Raw genomic sequence first — 23,422 nt, forward strand, 5'->3', positions numbered from 1 at the left:
ATAGGGAAAAGGAACGAGGAAGTGCGAAACATGGTGAACGAGGTTAGGAAACCCGTAGAGGAGACATGGAGAGGAGGGGAAGCAAAAGAATGAGTTAGAGGGAAGAGTGCCAGGCAAGCGGAGAAGGGGAATAAAGAGAATCGTGTTCGTGAACTGAATGAAAGGGAATAGGCCCTGAATTCAAGAGAGATGTCTCATTTGTGAGGGGATCTTAACCGGGATAATATGTCTAACAGGCAAGATAGATGTTTAAACAGGATATAAAGTTTTTAGTTGTAATGTACACAGTGTTTCAGGAGGAATCTGCAATACTTCAGGACGTGGTAGGGGAGACAATTTTAATCTAATCCCAACATTTGTGAGAATGCTTTGAGAGATGAGAGGGTGATCTTTCTCCATTATGAATAAAGAGAGACAACCCGGCTGAAAGCCCGAGTAGCCTTCTTGGACAAGAAAAACTGTTTTCATGGTAACTGCGAAGTGCATAAAAATGTTTGCGTTGTCATAGCTCAACAACCTAGGATTTTCGACCCCATTCTTATGGACAAAAAAGGCTTAAAATTGTCTCCCCTACCACCTTCTGAAATGCTGCAGATTCTTTCTGAAACAAACGTAGACTTTTTTTATAGAGCGTAGAATGTTGATCTAAGGGCCCGGATTCGAAATTCCGGATGAAGGCTTCGGCCATCCCCAAATAGAGTCTTCGAAGTGCGAGGAAAGGAACTGGCCTCTCTACCCTGGATGTAGGATATTAACACACCTATGGCTAAGTATGAGTTGAGCTCTACCCTCACCTATCAAAACCAACCTTCGGGTTGAATCTCTGAGTGGGTGAGTGAGCAGTATTTTACTTCGAACGCTACGGCGCAAGAGCGATTCGAGCGCGAATTCATTCCACGAGATGATGAGAAGAGTGGGGAAAGAGAGGCGACCGGGCGAGTTCTCGGGGGCACTGCAGCCTCCCTCCGGGGTCAATGGGGGCGTTTGCGGGAGGGCGCGCGCTTTCCACCCTTCAATTATTCACGGCGGTGCGCCTCTCTTCCCCTCCTCCCACCCCTTTATCCCCCTTGGCCTCCAGCCCAGGCACACAAAAACAACGCCTCATCATCGCCGACACCACCCTGCCCCCCTGGCTCTTACCCCATTCCCTAACACCCCTCGCCTTTCCCCCCCAGAGGATTGGGGGTCGTGATGGCCCGAGGAGCCGCCAATGCGGTCGTTTACTCTGACCCCAAAATCGCAATTTACTCCGTGGATTCGGTGGATGAGCAGGGAAATTGGACGAAACATACACATCTTCTACAGAGAAAATCCCCATTTTCAGCGATTGTACTCAGAGAGTCATTTAGAATCTCTCTACTTCGTGGAGTTCTGAAGCTCGGATGAAGTACGATCATATGATTTCCCGGAGTACAAACTAAAACAATATGCCACGGTTTTTCCTCTGGGTTAGGCCCTCAATTGCGATCAAACGATCTCAAATCGAACTTCTTCATCAGGGCTGAAAAATGACGTGTCAAGAGGCTATTGGGTATTTAGTCATGCTTCAGCTCTAACACATGTATTACAAATTATTTTTTCCCTTAAATTTTTACGTGGTTCCGCTTGTTACTCGACAGGTTATTGAGATCGATTTCTGGCGGCTGAGCCGAATAACATGGACTTTTCAGAAGAAAAATATTGCTAAATGCATGTGCCTCGGTTACAATTAAGAGTTATTTCCACTGAAAATCACGAACCAATGATGACAGCTAATATTCATCTACTATTAATTCCCTATTTTTATATACCTACCGTCAATAATCCAATAATAATATTCTTTACCAATAAAAGTTCATGGCGATAATTCTTCAACTTTTTGACGAGTTCAGCTCATCTATCAACAAAGGTCGGTCAGATTCACTTCTCTACCTGCTGATGAGTAGGTATATGCGTCACCCAAAAACTGTAAACTGCCTCGCAACATCTAAATTTCATTAGATTACTGATGGAATGGTATGGGTCTTTTTGTTTTTGGTGCCATCCCCTTACTCATTCATAGTATATGATTCTAAGAGTGGTGTATTGGAGCCCTCCGTTTCTTACTTTCCTAAATTATTTTTTAAAGTTCCCTGTTGTTCTACCTTGCGTCCTCCTTTTATCCATCTCTTGGTCTCCCTCTGGGGTCTTTCCCTCGGTTACATTCCTCACATAACTGCAATTATGCAATTGTAAAAGGTTCTTCTCTCGTGTGTGGTGCTCTACAATTACCTATCTTCTTCTACACTTCCGAATATCGCCTTGTTTTCACTCTATTTATCCATTAGATCTTCAGCGCCCGCCCCGCTAGAATCAGATCTCGAAGGTTCCAGCAATTTCGGCCAGCCTTTCCGATCCTCCAAGCCTCTGATCCGCATGGTCACAGCCCAAGCAAATTTTTTTCCGCTCACTGTTTCCGTACTCCATTTCGATGCTACATTCGTTTGCTCTTGGAGCGGAGTAGCGGCTCTAAACCCACGAATTCCGTCTTGGCTTGGGCTATAACTTATGATGTCTGCTTTGCAAGAACTCTCCCCGCAAAAAGATCACTTTGGTATTCTTATATTATCTTTTTTCTCGATATAAAAGTCAATATTCTTTAGTAACAAGCTCAAACACCGTGTACATGAGTCCCAATTATCCTCCTTGAAGAAAGGTTTTGTAATATATTCTCCCTTCTGCTCGTTTATCTCAGTCATTTCGTCGCAACGTGTTATCTATTACCTAGCCATATGGCAACTATATGAGCGGGAGCCTATAATTTCTCCGCTCACTTCACTTGGCGGTCGTTAAAATAATAATCAGAATAAATGCGCCGAAATGATAGGAGCAATGAAAGGTCAGCAGAAGGAAGGGAAATGAACTTGACGGTGGGCTTGCATAATACCGGAACATATTGCAAACGGATCATGGTAGTTTTGTGGGAGCCCCTTGCAGCCAGGTATACCGGACCAAGCCTCTTCTTGAGAGCGACCCTTTTCCGATCCCTTCCTCGAGCTCCCAGAGATAATCTTCGTCCTCGGGAGAGGGCTGTCAGTACATGAGGTTACTCCTACCGTTATGACCTCTTTGGCCTGATACTTGGCTGCAAGGGGGCCCCACAAAACGACCATGAACCTTACAAACTTTCCAGCTATCGGCAGAATGTATAGAAATGTTAACATAGTGGTTCAATGGTGTTTTTTCAAACACTGCCAGTTTAAATATATCTTGATGGCTTGATAGTGAGCTTGCATTTGTTCGGAATATCATAGTCGTGGCTCACAACTCTCCGAGGGGTCATAGAGAGCCATCATTTGAGCGCAAATGCTCATAGACTGAAGAAAAATGAAGCTAATTGCATGTTCCAGAGTTACAATTCGAATTATTTCCACTGGAAAGAACAAACCAGCTTTGACAGCAAATATTCGTCTAAAATTAATTCCCTCACCAGAAGAATGTACGGAAATCTTAATACGGCGATTCAGCAGTTTTATCAGAAAAAACTGAATGGTTTACATGTCTTTCCACTGGAAGGCATCTGGCTTGATAGCGAGCTCGCACTTGCTCGCAACCGCATGGTCGTGGCGCATGACTTGCCGAGGGGTCACAGCTCGCCATCATTTGAGCGCGAGAATCCTCATTGAGGGTTCTCGGCAAACAGGAGAGGGTGTGGGGTGGGGGCGCACCCCATTCGTTTTGGAGCAAATGAAAGAAGCGAGTCGTCGTCACAAAGTGCTCCCCTCGAGCAAAGCCACACACTCTCGCTCACTCACGCGATCGAAACTTCTCGCTCTTCGCCGAGCGTGTGTGTTTGCATTGCCCTCAGCGTCGCATTCCACTCACTGCCAAGCGGACCGCACTCCTAAAGCGATCTCGCCAATCTCAATTCAAGCCACGACCGCCTCTTTCTCTCGCGGACACATTTCCACGCTCTCAGAGGGAAAAAAACACGATCGCTCGAGGTGGCTGCGCAATGACCAAAGGCTCAGGCCGACGCGGACACTTCAGTATTTTTTATATTTCAGTATATTTTATTTTTTTCGGATGTTGCGAGGTAGTTTACAGTTTTTGGGCGACGCATATACTTACTCATCACCAGGTAGAGAAGTGTATCTGACCGACCTTTGATGAGTTGAACACGTTATTTTGGGGGGGAATGGAAAAAGTTAGCAAATGAAATATTAAAGCATGAATGCTAATAAATTTATTAAAATTCGTTATTATTAAATTTAATCGAGATAAATTTTCCAATCTAAATGAAGAACTCAAAAAAATATTGCGAATTTCACTTAATTGGTACGGGAGATTCCGCGATGATTTACTGGATAAATGTTTACGAGGCAAGGCCGAGTTTATTCATTTTGGTGGACAACAGTTTCTGGCGCATTCCAGCTATCAGTCTTTGGGTCCTAGCAAATAAAACTCAAACATAACTTGCGTAACTAAATAGCAACTCGAGTTGAGTTGAAAATTTTACTTCCGCTTAGTTCAATTCTAACGAAAAGTAGTAGTTCATGATTAAGATACACCATATTTGTGACTATTTTTAAGCTACTATTTTACGTTTCGTTAGTAATATTGTTATTAATTTTATCAAAAGTGAGGTCACAACAGCAGGTCAAATAAAAAAATTATATCTTTAAGATGAGGCGATGAAAATATTTTTCTTTCGCCTCCGTTATATCTTCCATCTTCCACTTCGGTCTCCGCAATGCATATTGGCACTATTCGAGTACTTTTTTGTTGATATTGGTAGCGAAATATATTCTTTTGGAGACTGCTATAACTACGTATTTCAAAGTGTAAACCAAGCTTAAGAGTTTAAGGCAGTTCCACTATAATAGATTTCAATAGATCGATGACATATTCTGACTTTTCTCCCGCTTACTGCGAAGACAACACGAGTCGCACCTATTGAGGCCTTCATTCAATCCACTGGTTAAGTTGAAACAGTTCTATTTTGAATTTATAGGGATCGATAGCCATGGATGAATTGCAAGCGGAAAACTTTTTTAACATACTGGCACTGGATATAGTTAAAACTCGCTTTTATTCTTTTTTATAGTAAGTGAGGTAGAGTCGAAATTTCATTTAATTTTATCTCAAAGATGAGGAGATGAAAATAGTTCTTTCGCCATCGTAATTTCTTTTATTTATCAATTTCTACCGCAAAAAAGCATATTGGTACCATTTGGTCACTTTTGCGTTGACAGCAGTAGTGAAATATCGTTTTTCGATACTGCTATAGCAGTATTTTTCAACGCGTAAAGCCGGCTTGAAGGCCTGTTTACATGGCAAATTAATATGTACAATTTATAGTGTGAAATAATGAATGGTTTTGGTGAACCGGAACGGAACACGTACAAATGCATGGACCAAATTAGAACAGCTTCTATTTCCTGTTCATGCATTCGCAAAAGTTGGGTGGTTGCACGGTGCATTTTCGTGTTCATTCACGCGTTCATCCATTTAGACATTAACTCATACTCATCGTGTAAACAAGCCTTAAGAGTATACGATTGTTCTACCGTAATCGACAATAGTAAATCCATGACTGAAATTCATTCCTCTTCTGTTTACAGTAAACTCATTTTGGTCCTACAGCATAATAAATAAATGATTTGGGCTCACCTGATGGATGTGACTGATGACTTCGGTGTGCGATGCGTCGTCCAGCGACTTTCCGTTCACTTCGAGGATCTCGTCGCCTACTTCCAGGTCCGCCTTGTCCGCCGGCGACCCTGTTAAGAAGGAAATAGAAACCATTAGTTCTAATGAAGATGCGAAGGGAGGTCGATTAAAAAGGATCTGCAGGGAATAAATCAATAGCTTTCAACAAAAAACATGAAATAAAATTGATTAATGTACAATGGAAAATCCTGGGTTGTTACAAAACTAAAACCTTTAGAGTTGGCTAAGGATAAACTCTGCAAATTTCACTCCGAAATTATGACCTGAAGATTTTTTTGGCAATTCGAAATCCAGGTCGTAAATGAACAGTTCAGAGCGAACGAAATTTGCATAATTCTATCTTTTTCCATCGTGGAAAATGTGCACATAAATGTTCACGTGCGGCCTCGTTTTTAAGCTCATGTGATTTCCCAAATGCTATTGAGGAATGTTACACTCAAGATCGTGGCAGCGCTTATGCATATAGCACTGCTAAAATGTAATGGATTTATTGTACATAATTTTTACTCGCGCACAGTGGGGCCAAATCTAAAAAAGGTGGTCATAATTAAGAAAAAATAAGTTCGGGGTCATGATTTTTCATTACGTGGTTGGGAAGACACTTATTTTAGCCGATGAGAAATGAATTTGAAAAGCAAGTAAGTATGCACCTCTTTGTATAAATCACTGGCAAAGTGACAGGTCCGCTGCTGGGATGCATATCCTCCCTCTCGCTTCGAAATATTCCCATTTTAAAGACTGCATTACAGGTACTTAATTGACTCAATTTTAAACTTAAAAAATAGAATCGATGCAGAAATGTCAATATATTTGAAATATATATTTTACTATAACATGGAAATAACATTAAAATTATTGTTTACATAAATATTAACGAGTAATTTAAACATTTTTTATTCAAAACAAAAATACGAACATCATTTAGTTATATAGCAGTGCCCAGCAGCGCTTTTGAATACATATTAATATTCCAAACCATAGGTGTGTTCTCCTTCATAACTCAACGTTAATCTAGACCCATTTCGTATTCTTATATCTAACATTAACGAGTGAAAAATGCCGTTCCATTGCAGAAATTACCCAAATATCGACGAAGTACGTTCCTTCCGCATTAATCTAATAGCGGATAATTATACGCATTATATTCAATACTTGCATTACCCATTCATTCTTCCATTAGCCCAACAACTCTCATTCTTGAAATTTCTGCAAATCGATGGCTAAGTTCTAACAACACGTATCTCAAATTCGCCCGGTTTGAGACAGGTATCTTAAACAAAATGTAATAACATTAAAAAATAAAATACAAGCAAAAAACAACTCTTTGTTTGCAAAGGAATACTTCTTTTTCTGGTTTATAAACTTTTGGTTTTTAATTTCAGTGTGCAATTAAAATGAATTCATCGTTTTTTTGCTCTCCTCAAAAGTTGCTATTTTTGAGATTCGTGTTGTTAGAACTTAGCCATCGAAATGCTAGATTTGTACCGCATAAGTATTTATCCTGGACAACCTAGATTTATTCGCGTAAAATGAGCATCTTTGAATTAAAAATATTAAGTTACTCATATAAGTTTAAGATTTTGGCGAATTCCGCAGAAGATTATAAGCTTTTTCCCATTCGGAAACCTAAATTATTAGGATTCACCATCAACGATACAAATAGTAGGCAACCTTACTTCAACTTATCTGGGATGAAGTCGACTCTGGCTATTATTTCATGAAAAAAACTCAATTTACATATGTATTATACCCATTAGCAAAGGATTACATGAAAGTAAACTCCCTTCACAAGTTTATCTAATCTTCTTGCGGTTGGAACTTGTAAAAACTCTAAATTTGATGTATACTATGCAGGAAGTTTATAACATTTGAAAAAATAATGTAATACAGAATTCATTTATTTTCTTTGGCCCTCAGTTAGCCCAGCCGGGATATATTACACCGACAAATTCTTTTATTTCGTCTTGTCATATACTGAAGGGCTCATAATTAAGCCCGTGTTCTCGGCTCTTCAAGGTGATGAGTGCACCACGAATGTCTTTTGCTGCAAACACCGCCGAGCCTTCCACTTGTACCTCGGCAACCACACCCTCTTGTCCGCTCCCTCGAGGGCGCAGCAGCACCCGAGGAGCAGCCCTCAACGGCCGTCCTCAGAAACACAATCTAGTCACGAAAAATTTACGTCAAGTTGAATTCTACGAGCAGTTTTGACGAGTGAGTTCCCTGCAGGTACAAACAATTTTTTGTTGTAGCATATACTACATGTAACACTGTATTATTTGCTTCATTTTCATATAGAGAGGCATTGATGATGTCGAAAAGAAGAAAAGTTAAAGTTTGGAGCCTTCTTTATAGTGTTGCAGAAAATTCGAAGGTCATGTAGATCGCATGAAGATCATATAAATTGATCGTATGATTATCATATGATCAACGAATCGATCGATGTCTACACTGAACGCATCACTCCCGCTCGTCTTTTTACGGGAGTTAATATTTGCTAGCATAAACTGAAGTTAACATTTTAAATTCCTCAGGTAATAGCGTGCAGACAAAGCTTTATCTCAATTGAAAACCAGAGACCAGCAAATACACCAATATTTTCTCATATAAAACTTCCTTGCATAACATGCAGATAAATGTTGGCAAAGATTCACTTATCCACTCCAATTATCCAGAAAATTTCAAAATAATAGCTTAAGTTTAAAACAAATAAAACTTTGCGATAAATGACAGGGTGCCAGTTCGGCAGGAGTGATACATCTTCTAAAGAACAATAGGAGAAGAGTCTTTAAAAAACCTTGAGAAAAAGATGGTACCTATTAGTCGGTTACACTTTGAGACAAGGCAATTATATGAAGACAACCGCTGAAACATGAGTGGAATGGAAGATATTCATAGGAAGGCCTCGGTTGAGATACATGGAGTAGGCGATGAAGGTTATTTAACAGAAGAATTTACATTAGTGACAGAAGATTGGCTGATAGGTAAGTTGATAGGTGAACTGCGTCAAATCTACCTTGCGTATACTGGTAGTGGATAACGACTATATTTTTCATTGTGCGTTAAGATAATCAGCCATTTACGATGCATATAAGGGGGAATCGACCACTGGAGTCCGGGAAAGATTAAAGTCGTTCTTTTTGGCTGCCATGCCCAGCATTCATATAGATTTGGATAATTTCCAGATAAAATGAAATACCCAGTCATGAGCGTACACGAAAGACACTTAACACGTTTTTTTAAGTTATGAATTAAAAGTTTTTGCTGCGTTTGTAACTTAAGCTATCAATTACAACGCATTTTCGTCCTCGAAAAGCTAATGGAACGATTATCTCAGTAGCTCCTTCTTATTCCAACGTAACACTCTTCTTGATGTCTTTCTGCTGCGTTCATTTTCCTTTATGGTGACACCCAAATAGTTGAACTGTTCCACCTGCTTAAGTCTATACTCACCCACTACTACCTTGAGCCTTGAATTAACGCCCAAAATTGGATTTAAAAAAGCGCAAAAATTATCCCGCAACTGCCATCCTTCCACCGGAGACAATCAGTTTTAAGGAAACTACCTCTTCCAACACTTAAATCGTACCTCGCTTTCGTAACTGAAAAGATACCTTCCAGGATTTCAACTCGCGCCTTAGACTCCATCGGTTGACCCGCGAGGGAAGGCATTCGATGAAACAGACGGCCAAACGAAAGCTGGCGAATAAGGAACTTCGATAAATGCAATAAAGAGTGCTCAAGGTGGCTGCGCAGTAGTAATCAAAACTAAGGACGGCAATGAAACCCCTGACTTCGATATTAAGTGAATAAAATTATTATTCATAGAATTTAATAAAACCATCACATATGTAATAAAACCACCTTGATATGGCCTAAATTTGTTGAAAACAAAATTTCCAATCGCAATGAACATCAAGTAAAGAAGCATCATCAGCAATCATATGCACGAAGGATAATTTGCTTTGAGATTTCCCCATTTTAATGTCGGCCATATGCGCAAAAGCCGAAAATTGCTTTGTTTATATTTTTCCTGAGGTATGGGATCCATTTTGCAGGGCCCTATCCAACCTAATGGCTGCTGCATCGATCGATCAAATCGCGGTCATCCCCATAAGCATCCTCCTTTCCTTGTCCACCCTGTTCTCTCCTAGCAGAGCGCCGAGCGATTGACCGAGGGCAGGTCGGGTCAAAGGGCGCCGAACTCTTAATCCGACGCTTAAGGAAATGAGGTATAAACGGCGAAAGGGATCGTAGCTTGTTTCGTAACTGCTAGCCCGTGGAAATGGTAGGCGCAGGTGGCTTGACCCATACTCCTACTTAATTTATTAACGGAGACCCCATCGAGATCCTACCCATTCAGCTGAGATTCAACCTCGCGACCTCTAGCGATGGAGACCATCGACGCTGACCCAGCCACGAGTAGAGTGGAATCAATGATGTAGCACTTATAATGCCAAACTAAATATTCCAAGAGCTCTGGGGCCGGGAAGAATATTTCCCAAAGAGACGTGAATTTTCGGTTGAAATGGCAAGGAAGGATGGTCAAACACAAGTTGAGTCGCTCTTAATCTCACTCTTTCCATTTAATTTTCACTGAGGTGTAAGATGTCTGATGAGCCCAGTGGCAAAACTTAAGAGCATTCTGAGAGACCAAAATGATTACATTCGTGTATAAAAACATAATCATTATTTTCTGTTCCCGTACGCGCAAATAATAATGAGAAGTTACTTAATTTACAAACAGAGCATTGCGTTGGATTTCTGTGCCCGCTTGGGAGCACGAATATCACAAAAGAGGATTTTCAAGTCGGCCTTTAGATGTGTTGTCACCCAACTCTTATTAAATGGATTTAAAAAAAGTCTTCATCCGCGCCGCTGGGGGGCAGAGAGATCCCAATTTTATTCATTCATAAATTCATTCACTTGCCACTGAAATAAGCTCATGTTGGCCTTTTACATCCAGATGTTTCAACAAAGTAATAATTACACGTGCACGAACAACCATGTCCTGGTTAGGAGAAACTGATTCAGGTGGGACTCGAACTGGGGACCTCTTGTTTGGTAGGCGAGAACCACCGCGAGTTGATGTAGGCGAGGCCGCGGACATTACAGTTATTTTTAAACTATAGTTGGGGCTATTAACCGAAATTTATGTTTGAGATGGTGTGATCTATCAACTCGAAAACTTTTTAAAGCTATTCCTCGCGATTGCAAAAATTAAATCGCAAAAAAATTGTGGGTCGCTCTCCACTCATCACCGCACTGTAGACGTACCGATTAATATGCGCCCATAGAGGCAACAAAAATCAAGCTTCAACAGGATGGACTGGGGCCTCTTCTGTGTAGTCCCCTTTCCTGGGGGTCTTACCATTGGTTGCCACCAATGTTAACGAATGCGGATTAGCATCGTGATACACGATAACATAGTGAGGGAATATATAATTTATGATATACGTGCGATATAATTCTTATTAACTTTAAAAAGTTAGCGAGTCATCAGTAAACATATAACGAATAAACTTTAACTTGATGTTTTTCATATACTATAAAGATAAAACGACCTTTGAGATAGCAGTCTTCAAACTCAGTTGGTGGAATTCTGCTACGAATGCAAATTCATCCGTTGCTGACTGCAGAGCCGATGCATCAAATGGCGTTTCCTATACGCCTGTTGCAATGCCACCATGTTTGCAGGAATTCGTGGCGGGTTGCCAAATACCTTGCAATGACCGTCGCTATCCCTTAGCCTGCTTACTGAAGTATGTCGGTGCGCCGAAGATGTTTTAATTTGATGGATTCCACCATTGTCAACTGCTTGCACAGAAGGCCACTCCTCAGAATTGCGGGTTACATTTTATGCATGCTGATCGGACGCTTGCAAATCAATGGGCTCGTTTATCAAGTTCATTTCATAACTAACTCTGAAATGTATGTATATATCATATGTGTGCAATCTCTCGGTAATAAGCAAGAGCAGAATTTATATCAGAGGAATTTTTTGAAATGAAAATAATATACGCGTTATGCCCCTCTTCTACTCGTTTCCTATTTTCACATCTTCTACGGCGAAACATCAATTCTCTTCACTCTTTCACTAGCAGAGGAACGAAAAGAAATTTCCGTCACGTGCAGCTCCCATCTAATTACTTAAGTTTTCCGTGGAAGTATGACCTTCGGATTGACTCACTCAGTGATCCAATCCGAAGACTACTTTGGATAGGTGAGGTTAGAGTTCACCCCGGACTAAGCCACAGGCGTGCGAAACCACACATTCAGGGAAGAGGCCCTTTCCCTGAGCCATCTTGCACAAGGATTTTCTGATAAAGGGGGTACGAAGGCATCATGCGGGATTAGAACCCATGTCCCCTCGATCAGCAGCAAAGCGCTCTACCCACTAGGTTACCACCTACCCCTCTAATGAACGAACAAATCCCACACTGCCGTGACCTTTTCTGTGGGTCATAGTTACGCAAATTATTGTTTTCAATTACAAGATAGCCATTGGATGCATGAGAATACTTTTTCTAGCAATTTGAAACTCTTTCCAACCACCCAATCGACACAGTCCATGGGAGAAAGGGTGCTTGAGGAGAATAAAACTGAAGAAAAGAAGGCCGTACGTGAAAATATTCGAGTGGGAAGTGGCAATTTAAAGATCAGAAGCATAGATTAGAGGACAAACTGATCAAGAAATAACAAAAGTCATACATACTTGATGCACGGAGAGAATTCCGAAGACGATTAATGAGAAAAAACGATTTTAAAAAAGTACGTTGGATAACAAAGAGCATTAAACATATCTGCCAACGAAACAGCATTATCACGAGATCCAAGAATGACCAGCTTAACAGAGTGAAATTTTGAAGGCTTAGTTCTCCGAGGAAGATGTCAAGACAAGTAATAGGTGCGAGCCAAGAAGGATATGCTGAAGATGACAGACAGAAAGAATAAGACAGGATAGGAACCGAATGTGATAGAGATACATGAATTCATGAGTGCAGCCTTTACAATTCAAAAATAACATTATGAGAGAACAGGATGCGTGGTGACCTAATACGACGCTGACTTAATGATCGAAATTTCCAAGGATCAAATACAGGGTGAAGAATCCAGACCTTTCACGAAAATGTCTCACGGTGTGAGGTAGCTCATGAAAAGAAACCGCTGCCCCCCCAACCCTCCAAAAGTGGTAGTCACACGCCTGTGGCTTACGTTTTAATCACATTTATACTTTCTTCTCGCACTTCTTGATTTTCAACTCCCGGAACTGACGACAACAAGTGTTTTTTTTCCATTGCACGTAGGCAGGGGCAAATTAAGGTCGTTTTATGGGCGGCTCATTGATTTCCATGGTGCCTTGGTGGTATGCAATATTTTTCAGCAATAATACGTCTGAAATGTGACATGCCTCAACACGAGGCCTTCAGATATTTATTAATCATTTAAAACATTGTTTGATAAATTGGTGAAACAGAAACTTTCACTAAAGAGGAAACTTTAATTACTGTATTTTCAATTTTTCCATAAATTTACTACCTTTTCAAATTCCTCCCACTCCATTTGTGCCCTTCATGGAAGAGGACGACTATGGTGTCAGTTTTCAAATACACAGAAGTTTCACGTCGTAATTTAACTCTTTAACGCTACTTTTGCCATATTTCACCTCAAAATACTCAGCTACATAAGGAATATTTTGTTTAAACACATGATACGCCGCACAAAATTTCTTGCCCTAAGCGATCCATTGTCAATAGTTCATTTCATTTCCGTCATCACCTCGCAGAGCTACTTAACAATCGAGAAAAAATGAGGAAACAAGGAAACACTCGCAAAAGCAAAAGAAGTATGCACCATACCGCTGGAAAACACCCTAGTCTGGCGTGAGCTTTCCTTCATCAGTCCTAACAACCCTTCTGATTGCAGCCCTGAAGATGAGCCCCGAGTCGCAGCTCGAAAAGTCGGAATTGGAGCTTCTAACCCGGTCGGAATCCCGAGAGAAGTTTACCCAAATAATGTACAGAAGCATCAAATCGTTTTTTATGAAGTCTTCGGATTGAATTACCAATATTTGAGTGAGTAGAATTCAAATCAACGTGACTTTGGAGATCTGGGATTGAGGTGCTTAAGTTGTGTGGCGATAGCTGCATCAAAGGGAGCGGGCCAGGAAGTGGAGGTATGAAGCGAGGGAGGAATCAAAGGAGCATTTCTCTCCGGACCGGAAGACCGTCCACGAACGACGCGCATTCGTGGACGTGGGCTGGAGCACCAGAAGATCTATTTCTAGCTCCTAAGGGGCACTTGGGGGCCGAGTGGTGATCTCAGGGTAAACAAGAGCCCTCAAGGTGGCAGCACAGTATCCAAAATATGAGCCCAACATTTAAACCCTTAATCTCAATATTACTCCGGAAAATGGAGTACATAGAAATGAAAATTTAATACATAGAAATAGATATTATGAAAATGCCGTAGAGTCTCCATCATTTTGACGGAGACAAGTTTAGAGGAAACTAAATTTTAAATTGACATAATAAAAACACATGAAAACAAACGATATCCATGGATCCAGCCTATGAGTGATGGAAAATTTCCCAAATATGGTGTTCCTCTTCCCAACTCTACTTTAATATAATTCGCCTATTTCAAAATTATTCACCATTTTATTAATTTTTGTGAAATGCTACGAATAGGTATTTTCCATCACTAACAATTTCATTCGTTAAATGAAACATCGCAATATTTCCACTGAATTTATTTGAGCCCGATACGTTTCACTATTACAACAACATTCCCAAACATTTTCAGCCAAGTTTTTCCTGAAATACACCTGATGCACTTGAGAATGTTGTAGTAACAACGAAAGGCTTTGTAATCAAATAAATTCAGAGGAAAGATTGCAATGCTTCCATTTAAGTAACGTCAATTACTTTCACCACATCGTGCCACATATCGCAAAAAACTAACATATTCAGTAAATAAATTACGATTGAAGCGAATCAGAGAGGGTCGGGTTGAAAATTGTACGTATTTGCGCCGAGTTGACGCGTCCACGGGGAACAATGAGAACTTCGCCGCGAGGGGATGCAATGCTATATGGAATAAGAAAAGAGATAGAGCCGCGAAAAAACATAGTGTGGGGTGTTTGGGGAGGGGGTCGATGGAAGCTAGCACACGGGGGAGTCAGTGTGCATGAAGAGTAAAGTGGCGCTCTAAGATGTCTTCATTTAGAGTGACACGCGCTAAGGGGCATTTCGACGCAATGCGACGGTTATGAACCTCAACATGGCGCACTGCGCCAAATAAGTCGCTCATGTTAAAGCTTTAATTTGGGTGTACCTAAATTAAGAGATACAGAAACACCGAATAGAAAAATAAGCACGAGAACAAATTTTTAGAATGATTCACGATTCAAATGCTATTCCTTCTGGTTGAAATGTGAAAATCATGGGCTTAAAGAATTTTTAAAAAAATCTCTTCAAAATAAAACGCTTATAAGTTAAAACTTCATTACAGTTTCTTTTAATTGATTTAGTACCGTTAATTACGATAAATAACGGATGGATTCTTCAAATTAGGGACCATTTTAACTAGCTCAGAAGAAGAAAAATAGATTTAATCAAGTACCTCGCCAACACTATGACTTAAGGGGAATCGCGGGAAAAACGGGTGCAAATACTGAAGAGACTGAAGAACAGTCAAGTAGAGCCTAGGAGAAAAAAATACACTTCACTTTAGTGGTACAAAGATAATTGTAGTCGTTACATAAATTTAAGACTCTGGAATTGACAAGTTTGGCTTCTAAAGAAAGCAAACTATAAAACGTGACGTAATAATTGAGTGCTTTCATATTTTTAGTTGGATTTCACCTCCGTAAAAAACTTACCTTCTCGCGTAACTTACGTCTGAATGTTATTTTAATGTTCCTTATTTACAGGTATTACCAACAGTTACATTCATATCTTCAACATTAATAGCATGATTGCTCAAGATAGCGAGAAAATTCTAGAGTAAAAGGCACCAGATGAATTGTGTATGAGCTGGCGAATTTTTTATTGAAATGCCTCTTGATATTTTTAAAACAATGCTCAACAGATGATGGAAAATAAACTTCTTCATTTAGAGTAGTAGCTTTTATCAGGTATGTCGAGGCCTCCCCGAAATGCTTTGGCAGCTACGCTACCATCCTCAGAGATGAAGAGTGAAGAAGATATGAAAACGGCCGCTCTTCAACGCTCTCCATCCCAGAGGACTATTGGAGAAAATATGGGAGATAAAACCGCCGAAACATACAGAAGTTGCCTTAAATATCTTGAATGAAAACTTGAGAAGCCCGTCCCAATGGTATCCACCAGGAAAGCCTCAAATATTTGCGTAAAAAAACGTTTTGTCATATCAAAAAATTTTCTCCATGACACAATTCGCATGAATTGTCACAAATTATGACGATTAGAAAATGAGATCACCACCGGTCCACAAAATTTGGTACCGCTATTGATGCAAGATATCATCATCAGGCATCAAAACTGCAATAGAAACCATGGCCCACATGCGAAACTACGGTAGGATCACTACGGAAGAAAGTTTTGGCGAATTTTTAAATGCAAGGATTGCGGCAGTTGTGTCTATAAGTACTACCATACTGCTGCTGCCTACACATTCTTGCTACCCAATTAATCCAAACTTCCCTATTTCACTCATTTACTCTCGAAAATACAAATTTAAATGGCAATTTGAAATACATCATACAAAATTCTGGTGGATTACCCCTCATCCTCTGAGCAGAGTGTGATTAATGCAGACTAACCACAGGTTAGGCATAATTGCCAGGGAATAGGAAATAAAGGCAATCGCGAAAAAAGGCACCATTTATGTTGTCCCTGTATGTACATAAATGAAGAAATACTTCTACGAGAAGTCAGTCATGTTTTACCATCACACATTGTGTACCTCTATATACCATGGTTCTTGTATTTCACACACTTTAAGATATAATATTAATGTTTACATCGGTTGTGTCAACATTGACATAAATAGTGCTGATACAAAGTGGCTTCTTTTTGCAGGAAATAAAGGCAACACCTTCACAAGAGAAATACTCAGGCTGCGCATTAAATAATTGTAAAAATAGCGTTAAAGGCTAAATACGTTGCTTAAGCATAATAATGTTCCCGAAGGTGCACCAAAAAAATTAATCCAAAACGCTTGCCTGAATCAAGTACTACGTCACGTATACATATGCTTGATGTCAACTAGACTCTTATAGTATCCTTGGAGCAACACGAGGTTTTAAACACGTAAATACACATTTGATGCAACGGAATTTTCACGAAGGACAATTGGATTTCTTTTTTATTTTAAATATGTACAACGATAGCATGTTTTATTAGAAAAGACGGCGGATGAGATATATAATACAAACCGATTGTAAATGTACCTGGAGTTGTGTGCCCGCGCTGATGTCAAAAGCAAAGGAAAACATGGAAGGAAACGTAAGAAATTTTCCAAGAGTGTACAATAATTAATATCGTAACATTGACTTAAATGCTTTTGTCGTCATTTTAAACTATAGAGTTCACCCATTTTAAATTTTTTATTTCTACTTTCTTTCATTGTGCAGTCAATGTGAAATATACCTAAAAAGAACTGGAATTGAAGTCAACGGAAGATGTATTTCGCGAAGGGGATGGTGCCTAAATAAATCACCAGTTAGTTATCCAATTAGCTATTCCACGAAAACATGAATTTATACGTTGTCAGTTGTCATCAAGAATTCAATGTTATTTCTGATCTAAATGAATTCAAAGCAACAAATATGTAAACATTTTGAAACTGCAGACACGTAGTAATATCAAAAAACACATCACTTAATGAAACGGAAGATTTTGACATGAAATTAATCGGTAAGGACAGAGTAAACAAATACTCTGAAAAAAGGAAATATTAAATGTTATGTTATGTTAAATGCCCACGATGGCTGCGATCGTCGTTCGTAATGGCATGGATTAAATTTTTAATCCATGTAATAAATAATCCGTTCTGGAATCCTTTTCCGTAATTTTATGGTCGTAACCGAATCTACTCAGTTAAATTGAGTTTTTGAAGATGTTATTGATGTTCCGTAGTCCTAAAACTGACCATTTTGTACATTCCGGGTCTTTATAAAGTTTATCATCCCTTTTGTTGCAAAATAAATCAATTAGATGGAGTATTTAAAATGAACACATTCATCTCTAAGCGAATCTACCTAAACCTTCAATGCAAGATTAACAATACAGAAAATTTTAAAGAAGCCACACTTTTCTGGATTAATTTCGTAAGGCGAGAAACATAAATGAAACGTAACGCTGAGCGACGATAAGCGCAGAATCGCTCTTCGTACGTCCAGACGAGCTCTTCTTTGTGCACACTTTACCGTGGAGTTGGCCGGTCCACCTCCCCTCCCGTCCGAGGCACTCAACGTCCAAAGGCGACCAACTTCCCCTCCATTTCCCCTCTCCCTCAACCCCTCCAACCTCCCCCTCTATTCCCCGCCAACCACTCCAACCCGCGCGACACGGCGTCAACGCCAAGCACATCCAAATGAGTGGCGGAAAGCACTCCGCGACAGGAGTCCGCAGCCATCCGCAGGTCTCTCTCTCCGGCCGAGTGCACGCCTTCTTGCGCAACGGCATTCCTCTCTCTCCCTCTTTAAAGCGCGCCTCGCTGTTTTCATTCGCGTTTTAAAGCGGAATCCTTTTGAAATGTCACCTTTCGTAAACAGTGCGAACTCCGGACTTCGCGCGGTCGTGGTTTTGATCGGCAGCTGGTTCATTTGCGTGAGGGGAATGAGAATCCGTCATTTATAAGGCTGAGTTCCCGACACTGCCTGTTCGTACACCCAGTGGCGCCGACTCCATGGGGCCTTAGGGGGTCCGAGCCCCCCCAAAAATTCGTTACAGATGTGAGGAAAAATGTGTAAGGCTTGTCGATGTTCCCCTGAGTGTCCAGATAACGAGATTCAAGTGATCAGGGTTTTAATGTTGATCATATGACTCTTCTAAAATGCTTAAAAACTTAAAATTCACTACTTATAACATTTACCGGGGCAAGGTCCCCGGTTTGGGCCCCCCAATATTTTTTGTAAGTCGGCACCCTTGCGTACACCCCTAAAAGGCAGGGCTGTACTTGAACTCATCATGGTATTGAGAAATCAATAATTTTTCGCTGTTCAAGTACAACTGATGAAAATACAGTTGGCATTATTCCTTGGGGGAATTTTGGAAAAGAGAGTTTCATTTGTGTTCAAAATTATCAGGCTATAGATGCTTCCATGAAGACACATGAATAATTATGTTTCATTGTTTATCCGCTCACAGAATTTAAAAATTGAAGCACAGAATTATTTGTGTAGATTCTGTAGAAATTCACTCTTGTATTCTACGTTTCCAATGCTTTCCATTAAGACATCTAACGAGAACCACGTGACGTTGTGCGTAAATTTTCGTCCACCATAATGGCCTACCTTGTTTCGTAGTAAGATGGTACGTTCCCCACGCCACCCTGAGAGGGCTTTAGGTTTGGCATGTAGTCGCTACTTTCACGGGGAGGACAGGAGAGAGCTGTCATAAGGAAGGAAAGAGACTCACGTGCTAGAATAAAGAGGCCTGTCAATGAAGGAATTTGAAGAGGAGACGACCCGTTCTTTGTACGTTATGTATATCATAATCAACGAAAATACAGTCCAAGAATTTGAATCGGTCTATCCATGTATTAGTCACGAATTACGCCTTTAATTCAACGAAAGTGCATTGTAAAACTATTACTTCGACATTTTCCTATAACACACAGTAAAAAAGGCGAAGAATTACTCCAATATAATTACTTTCACCAACCTTGTTACAATCTCTGAAACGAAAACTGACATCACCGTTGCCTGTAACGTCAGATTTTGTAAGTCACAGGATACTCTTTATTAGATGTATGTGAAGTATAAAAATGTGCATACAAAGGAAAATACTATGGATACCATGAAGAGTGAAAAGAGAAGCGAAATGAAGAGTTGTCAAGTGCACAAAGCTTGCAGAGTAAGTCTAGCTAGACTAACGATTGTTTGCACTTAACAAGAGTACTTAAAAAACAGCATCATCTTGATGTGTAAACGGGGTTAACTCTTAAAACAAGCTGGCGTTGTGACAGTGTGATACGCGTTATGAATGATGTGAACTCAAGCGCGTAAGTTAAAGTGGAAGATTATCTAATGAATTTTTGTGAAATGTGTCTATTCCACGAGAGACAGTTAGATATAGAAGAAGTGAGACTCCGGGATAATCGTTGGACGTTGCCCAAGTACAGGAGAAGGAGCTTGGTATGGAGAAGGGAAAGAGGAAAAATGCAATTAAATTTCGCCATAGGAACTTAATAGAACGTTTCAAAGGCATTAAAAGCTAATTATCGAAGAAGCCCCTATTCTGGTTAAAAGCGCGAATTACACACGCGGTTGGCAAGTTGCGGATATACCGTCTTTGAATTATACGCACGGCGAAAAGAGGAGAGTTAAAACTGCCCTTGCTGGAATTGGGCCTATAAGCACTTAGGTGCATGGGACAAATTAAAATGCTAAAAAATGGTGAAAAAACGTTATATATGTCTATTTCTTATGATTCGAACCTAATGAATAGTAACCTCAACTATCCCCTCCGGCAACCAGAAGTGGACATATGGCCGTCATATTGTAAAATGGAGGCAAAAATGAAAGATAAGGTGTTATTGGTCAACATGGTCGATGTTGAGTGCTTTTTATGAGGTTTAAGGTTCGCCAAATTCGTCTCTTGGATCAGGATTTCCTATTAATGATTTTAAACTGCCTATTTTTGCAATTAAATAAGTAAAAAGTTCCTTTTACCCGTTTGTATTTTCTATCAAGGGGATAACCACATGAAAGTGCCGCACGAATATTCAATTTTTTAATATAAGCTACCATGAAGAAAAACCAGCGCAGTTTTAGGTGAAAGAAACGGTACTGAAGCTGGGTTTATCAAAAATAAGGTAAGATGGCACTAATCTTAATTATAGAGGTTTTGGGGAAACATTTTGAGACTATCCTTTCCTCTTTTGCGTAGGAGATGGAAAAAATCTCTCCAAAATTGATTGTACCGTAAAAAAGGAATGCAACTCTAGCAATGTTCGCCCAATGATAAGATCACACGAAGCCTCAGTCGGTGCGACGGATTTGTTTTGCTTCATTTGCACTGACCCGAAGACTACAAAGCATCTAAAAAGTCAGTCCTTACAATTTGCCAATTAACCATGTTCAACCACCACCCAAAAGTCCCTTAAGGAGAAACTGTTCGCCATAATAAGAACCTGAAGCTGCCCTTGCCTATTTGTATGGTTTTATCCTGCTATGGGCGATGCATACGGAAAACAGCAATTGAAAAAATGCACAGAGCTGGGTTAAGCGTCTCATATAGTAAAATCATGGAAATACGTCACAACTTTGAACTTGATACTGAGCAGAGCAAGAAAAGAAAAATTAGAACGTTCATCAGTCCTCAGGTAAGGCGTCTTGACTGTTTCGGAAATTGATAATATTGATTTCCAATCCTCCAATAACACCAGTACAGGGGATTTTCATGGAACAGAAAATGTTTTTTTCTAAACGCCGATTACAGGAAACAAAGGAGAGCCTAGAAAATGTCAAACAGCTAACCACATTTCTTTTAACCAAAACGATCGTAGAGTTCCTCAGCAGCCTAAATCATTTCAGAGGTGCACAGTTCTTGCTCCCAAAAAGCATACGCGCATGGTGAATATTCCGAAAAACTACGCTTCAGCTCTACAGATAATATCTTGGATAGTGATTAACTTAATGGTATCTCTGCACATGTGTTTGCATTTTTGTTCAATAATCTTTCTTCAATTACTAAGGTAATTTCTAAGATTTGTGGAAAGAAGAAATGGGCTGGCCCACATATTTACTGAGACATATTAACGACGATATTGGCGAGAGATAAGATATTTTTTGTATTCTGCATATCGCGCTGCTCGTAAAGTATTAACGTTAGCCTGTGCACATAGGTACCAACTCATAAAAATAATGAATTATACTGCTTTATAGTGTTCTCTGACTGCATAAATAATTATCACTTTTATTTAAAGAGTACAGCAAAGAACTCTTTTCATACGCTTTTCCAAGATAAAGTTGCGACAGTAGCTATGATTAAAAACATGGTATGCATGTTGTACGAGACATAACTAAGTCACGAAATTAGTGAGATAACTCCGGTAACATACTGCGATTAACCTTCATTTACTCTGGGCATTGGCCGCAGTGACATTGGCCGCAAGAATACGGGGAAGACAATTTTGTTCTCATGCTGGGCCCACTAAACATAAAGCATGCGTTTCTTCGTATTTTGGGTGAATTCATTGATGGATCTCTCTGGACAACAATACTCCCTCATTCTGGCGCATGTATTTACGGTTCATCAGATTCGATATTTAAGGAAAGGTTCTAAGAAAGGAAGGAAAAGTTCTACGAAATATTGGTATTATTCAAAATGTACTTACTTACTGAAAAATGATATATACTTCAGGTATCACAAATAAAAAAGCTGGGGAAACGCGCGAAATCAATACATCTCTAGTGTACAACTTAATGCTTGATGAATACGAAAGACACCTAGAAGAAGAAGTGTCTTAGGAAAATCGGCTGCAAGAATGGTCGAATGAGAGTGCAACACGTAAACTCTGGCTATTTGTTTTAAATATAAAGTTCTAGTTCTTGCATTTGTAGTATGTTCCATCGTACCGACGCGACGTCCAAAAGGAGTTTATGATCGGTAAATACATAATAAAAATTTTAAATAAGTATTTTCCACTTTTAGGGCGTTTTACACTTCACAAGAATTAAAAAAGCCTACAACGGTTTGGGTTTCAATCAAGCCCATGAACATAATAATAGAAAGCTGACAGAAACTGGGGATGTGCGTGGACTCACACACGATTCCTCTTCGATAAGGCGCTTGACGATCGGAGGACCAGAATTGGAATACACAAATTCCTACCATACTTACGTACTAATTTTTATTGTGATGAAATTGGATTCAACTTCTTGAGAGTCTTATCTTTTATTATCACTATAATATTGGATGAGATAAACTAGGCTTTCTTTGAAGTTATCGTTGTTGTAGAAATTTTATTGCTATTGAGTGATAAATAACTGATTGATTTATTTTTAAGTAAAGTTAAGCATCATATTTGCATTCAGTTATTCAAAAACACCCGTAAAATACAACCTACATCGATCATGTTGTCCAATAATAGCTAATCCTTCATCAAGGCCGCCATTATTCAATATGGTGGCCATAATTCCACTCCCGGTAGTCAGAGGGGATGATTAACGTTACCATTGCATTTATTCGGTTCAAATAATTTAAAAACAACGATACCAATAACATCTCCTAAGTATGTTTTTAGCATTTCCATATTTTTTTCGTTTACCCCTCCCCTCCTTTTCCACCCCAAAAAAACCACCCCCTGCACGGACATGTGGATGGATGCTTCGAGCCAACTTGACAGAATGGGTTCAAATAACGAGTGTACCCATTTTATTACTTGTATGGGAATTTGCAACAAATTTTTTCGTAGGACTCGCACTACTACATGAAGGTTCAATTCAATAGCCTTGTTATGAATGAATGAGACACAATTTTTATATCCTGTTTAGCAGGCAACCCCGCATTACTTAAAT

The 23,422-nt window shown here is 39.8% G+C and overlaps 1 protein-coding gene across 2 annotated transcripts in view; it reads right to left on the bottom strand.

The window, feature by feature from the left end:
* Nucleotides 1-23,422, bottom strand: part of LOC124154051 (protein PALS1) — a 236,979-nt gene that overhangs the window by 203,422 nt on the left and 10,135 nt on the right. For both annotated transcript variants that reach the window (XM_046527547.1, XM_046527545.1), the window contains exon 2: nucleotides 5,632-5,741. In XM_046527547.1, the coding sequence (XP_046383503.1) occupies nucleotides 5,632-5,741 (110 nt within the window). The remainder of the gene's footprint in view (nucleotides 1-5,631; nucleotides 5,742-23,422) is intronic.

The sequence above is a fragment of the Ischnura elegans genome, chromosome 2, assembly GCF_921293095.1.
Source record: "Ischnura elegans chromosome 2, ioIscEleg1.1, whole genome shotgun sequence".
NCBI lineage: Eukaryota > Metazoa > Arthropoda > Insecta > Odonata > Coenagrionidae > Ischnura > Ischnura elegans.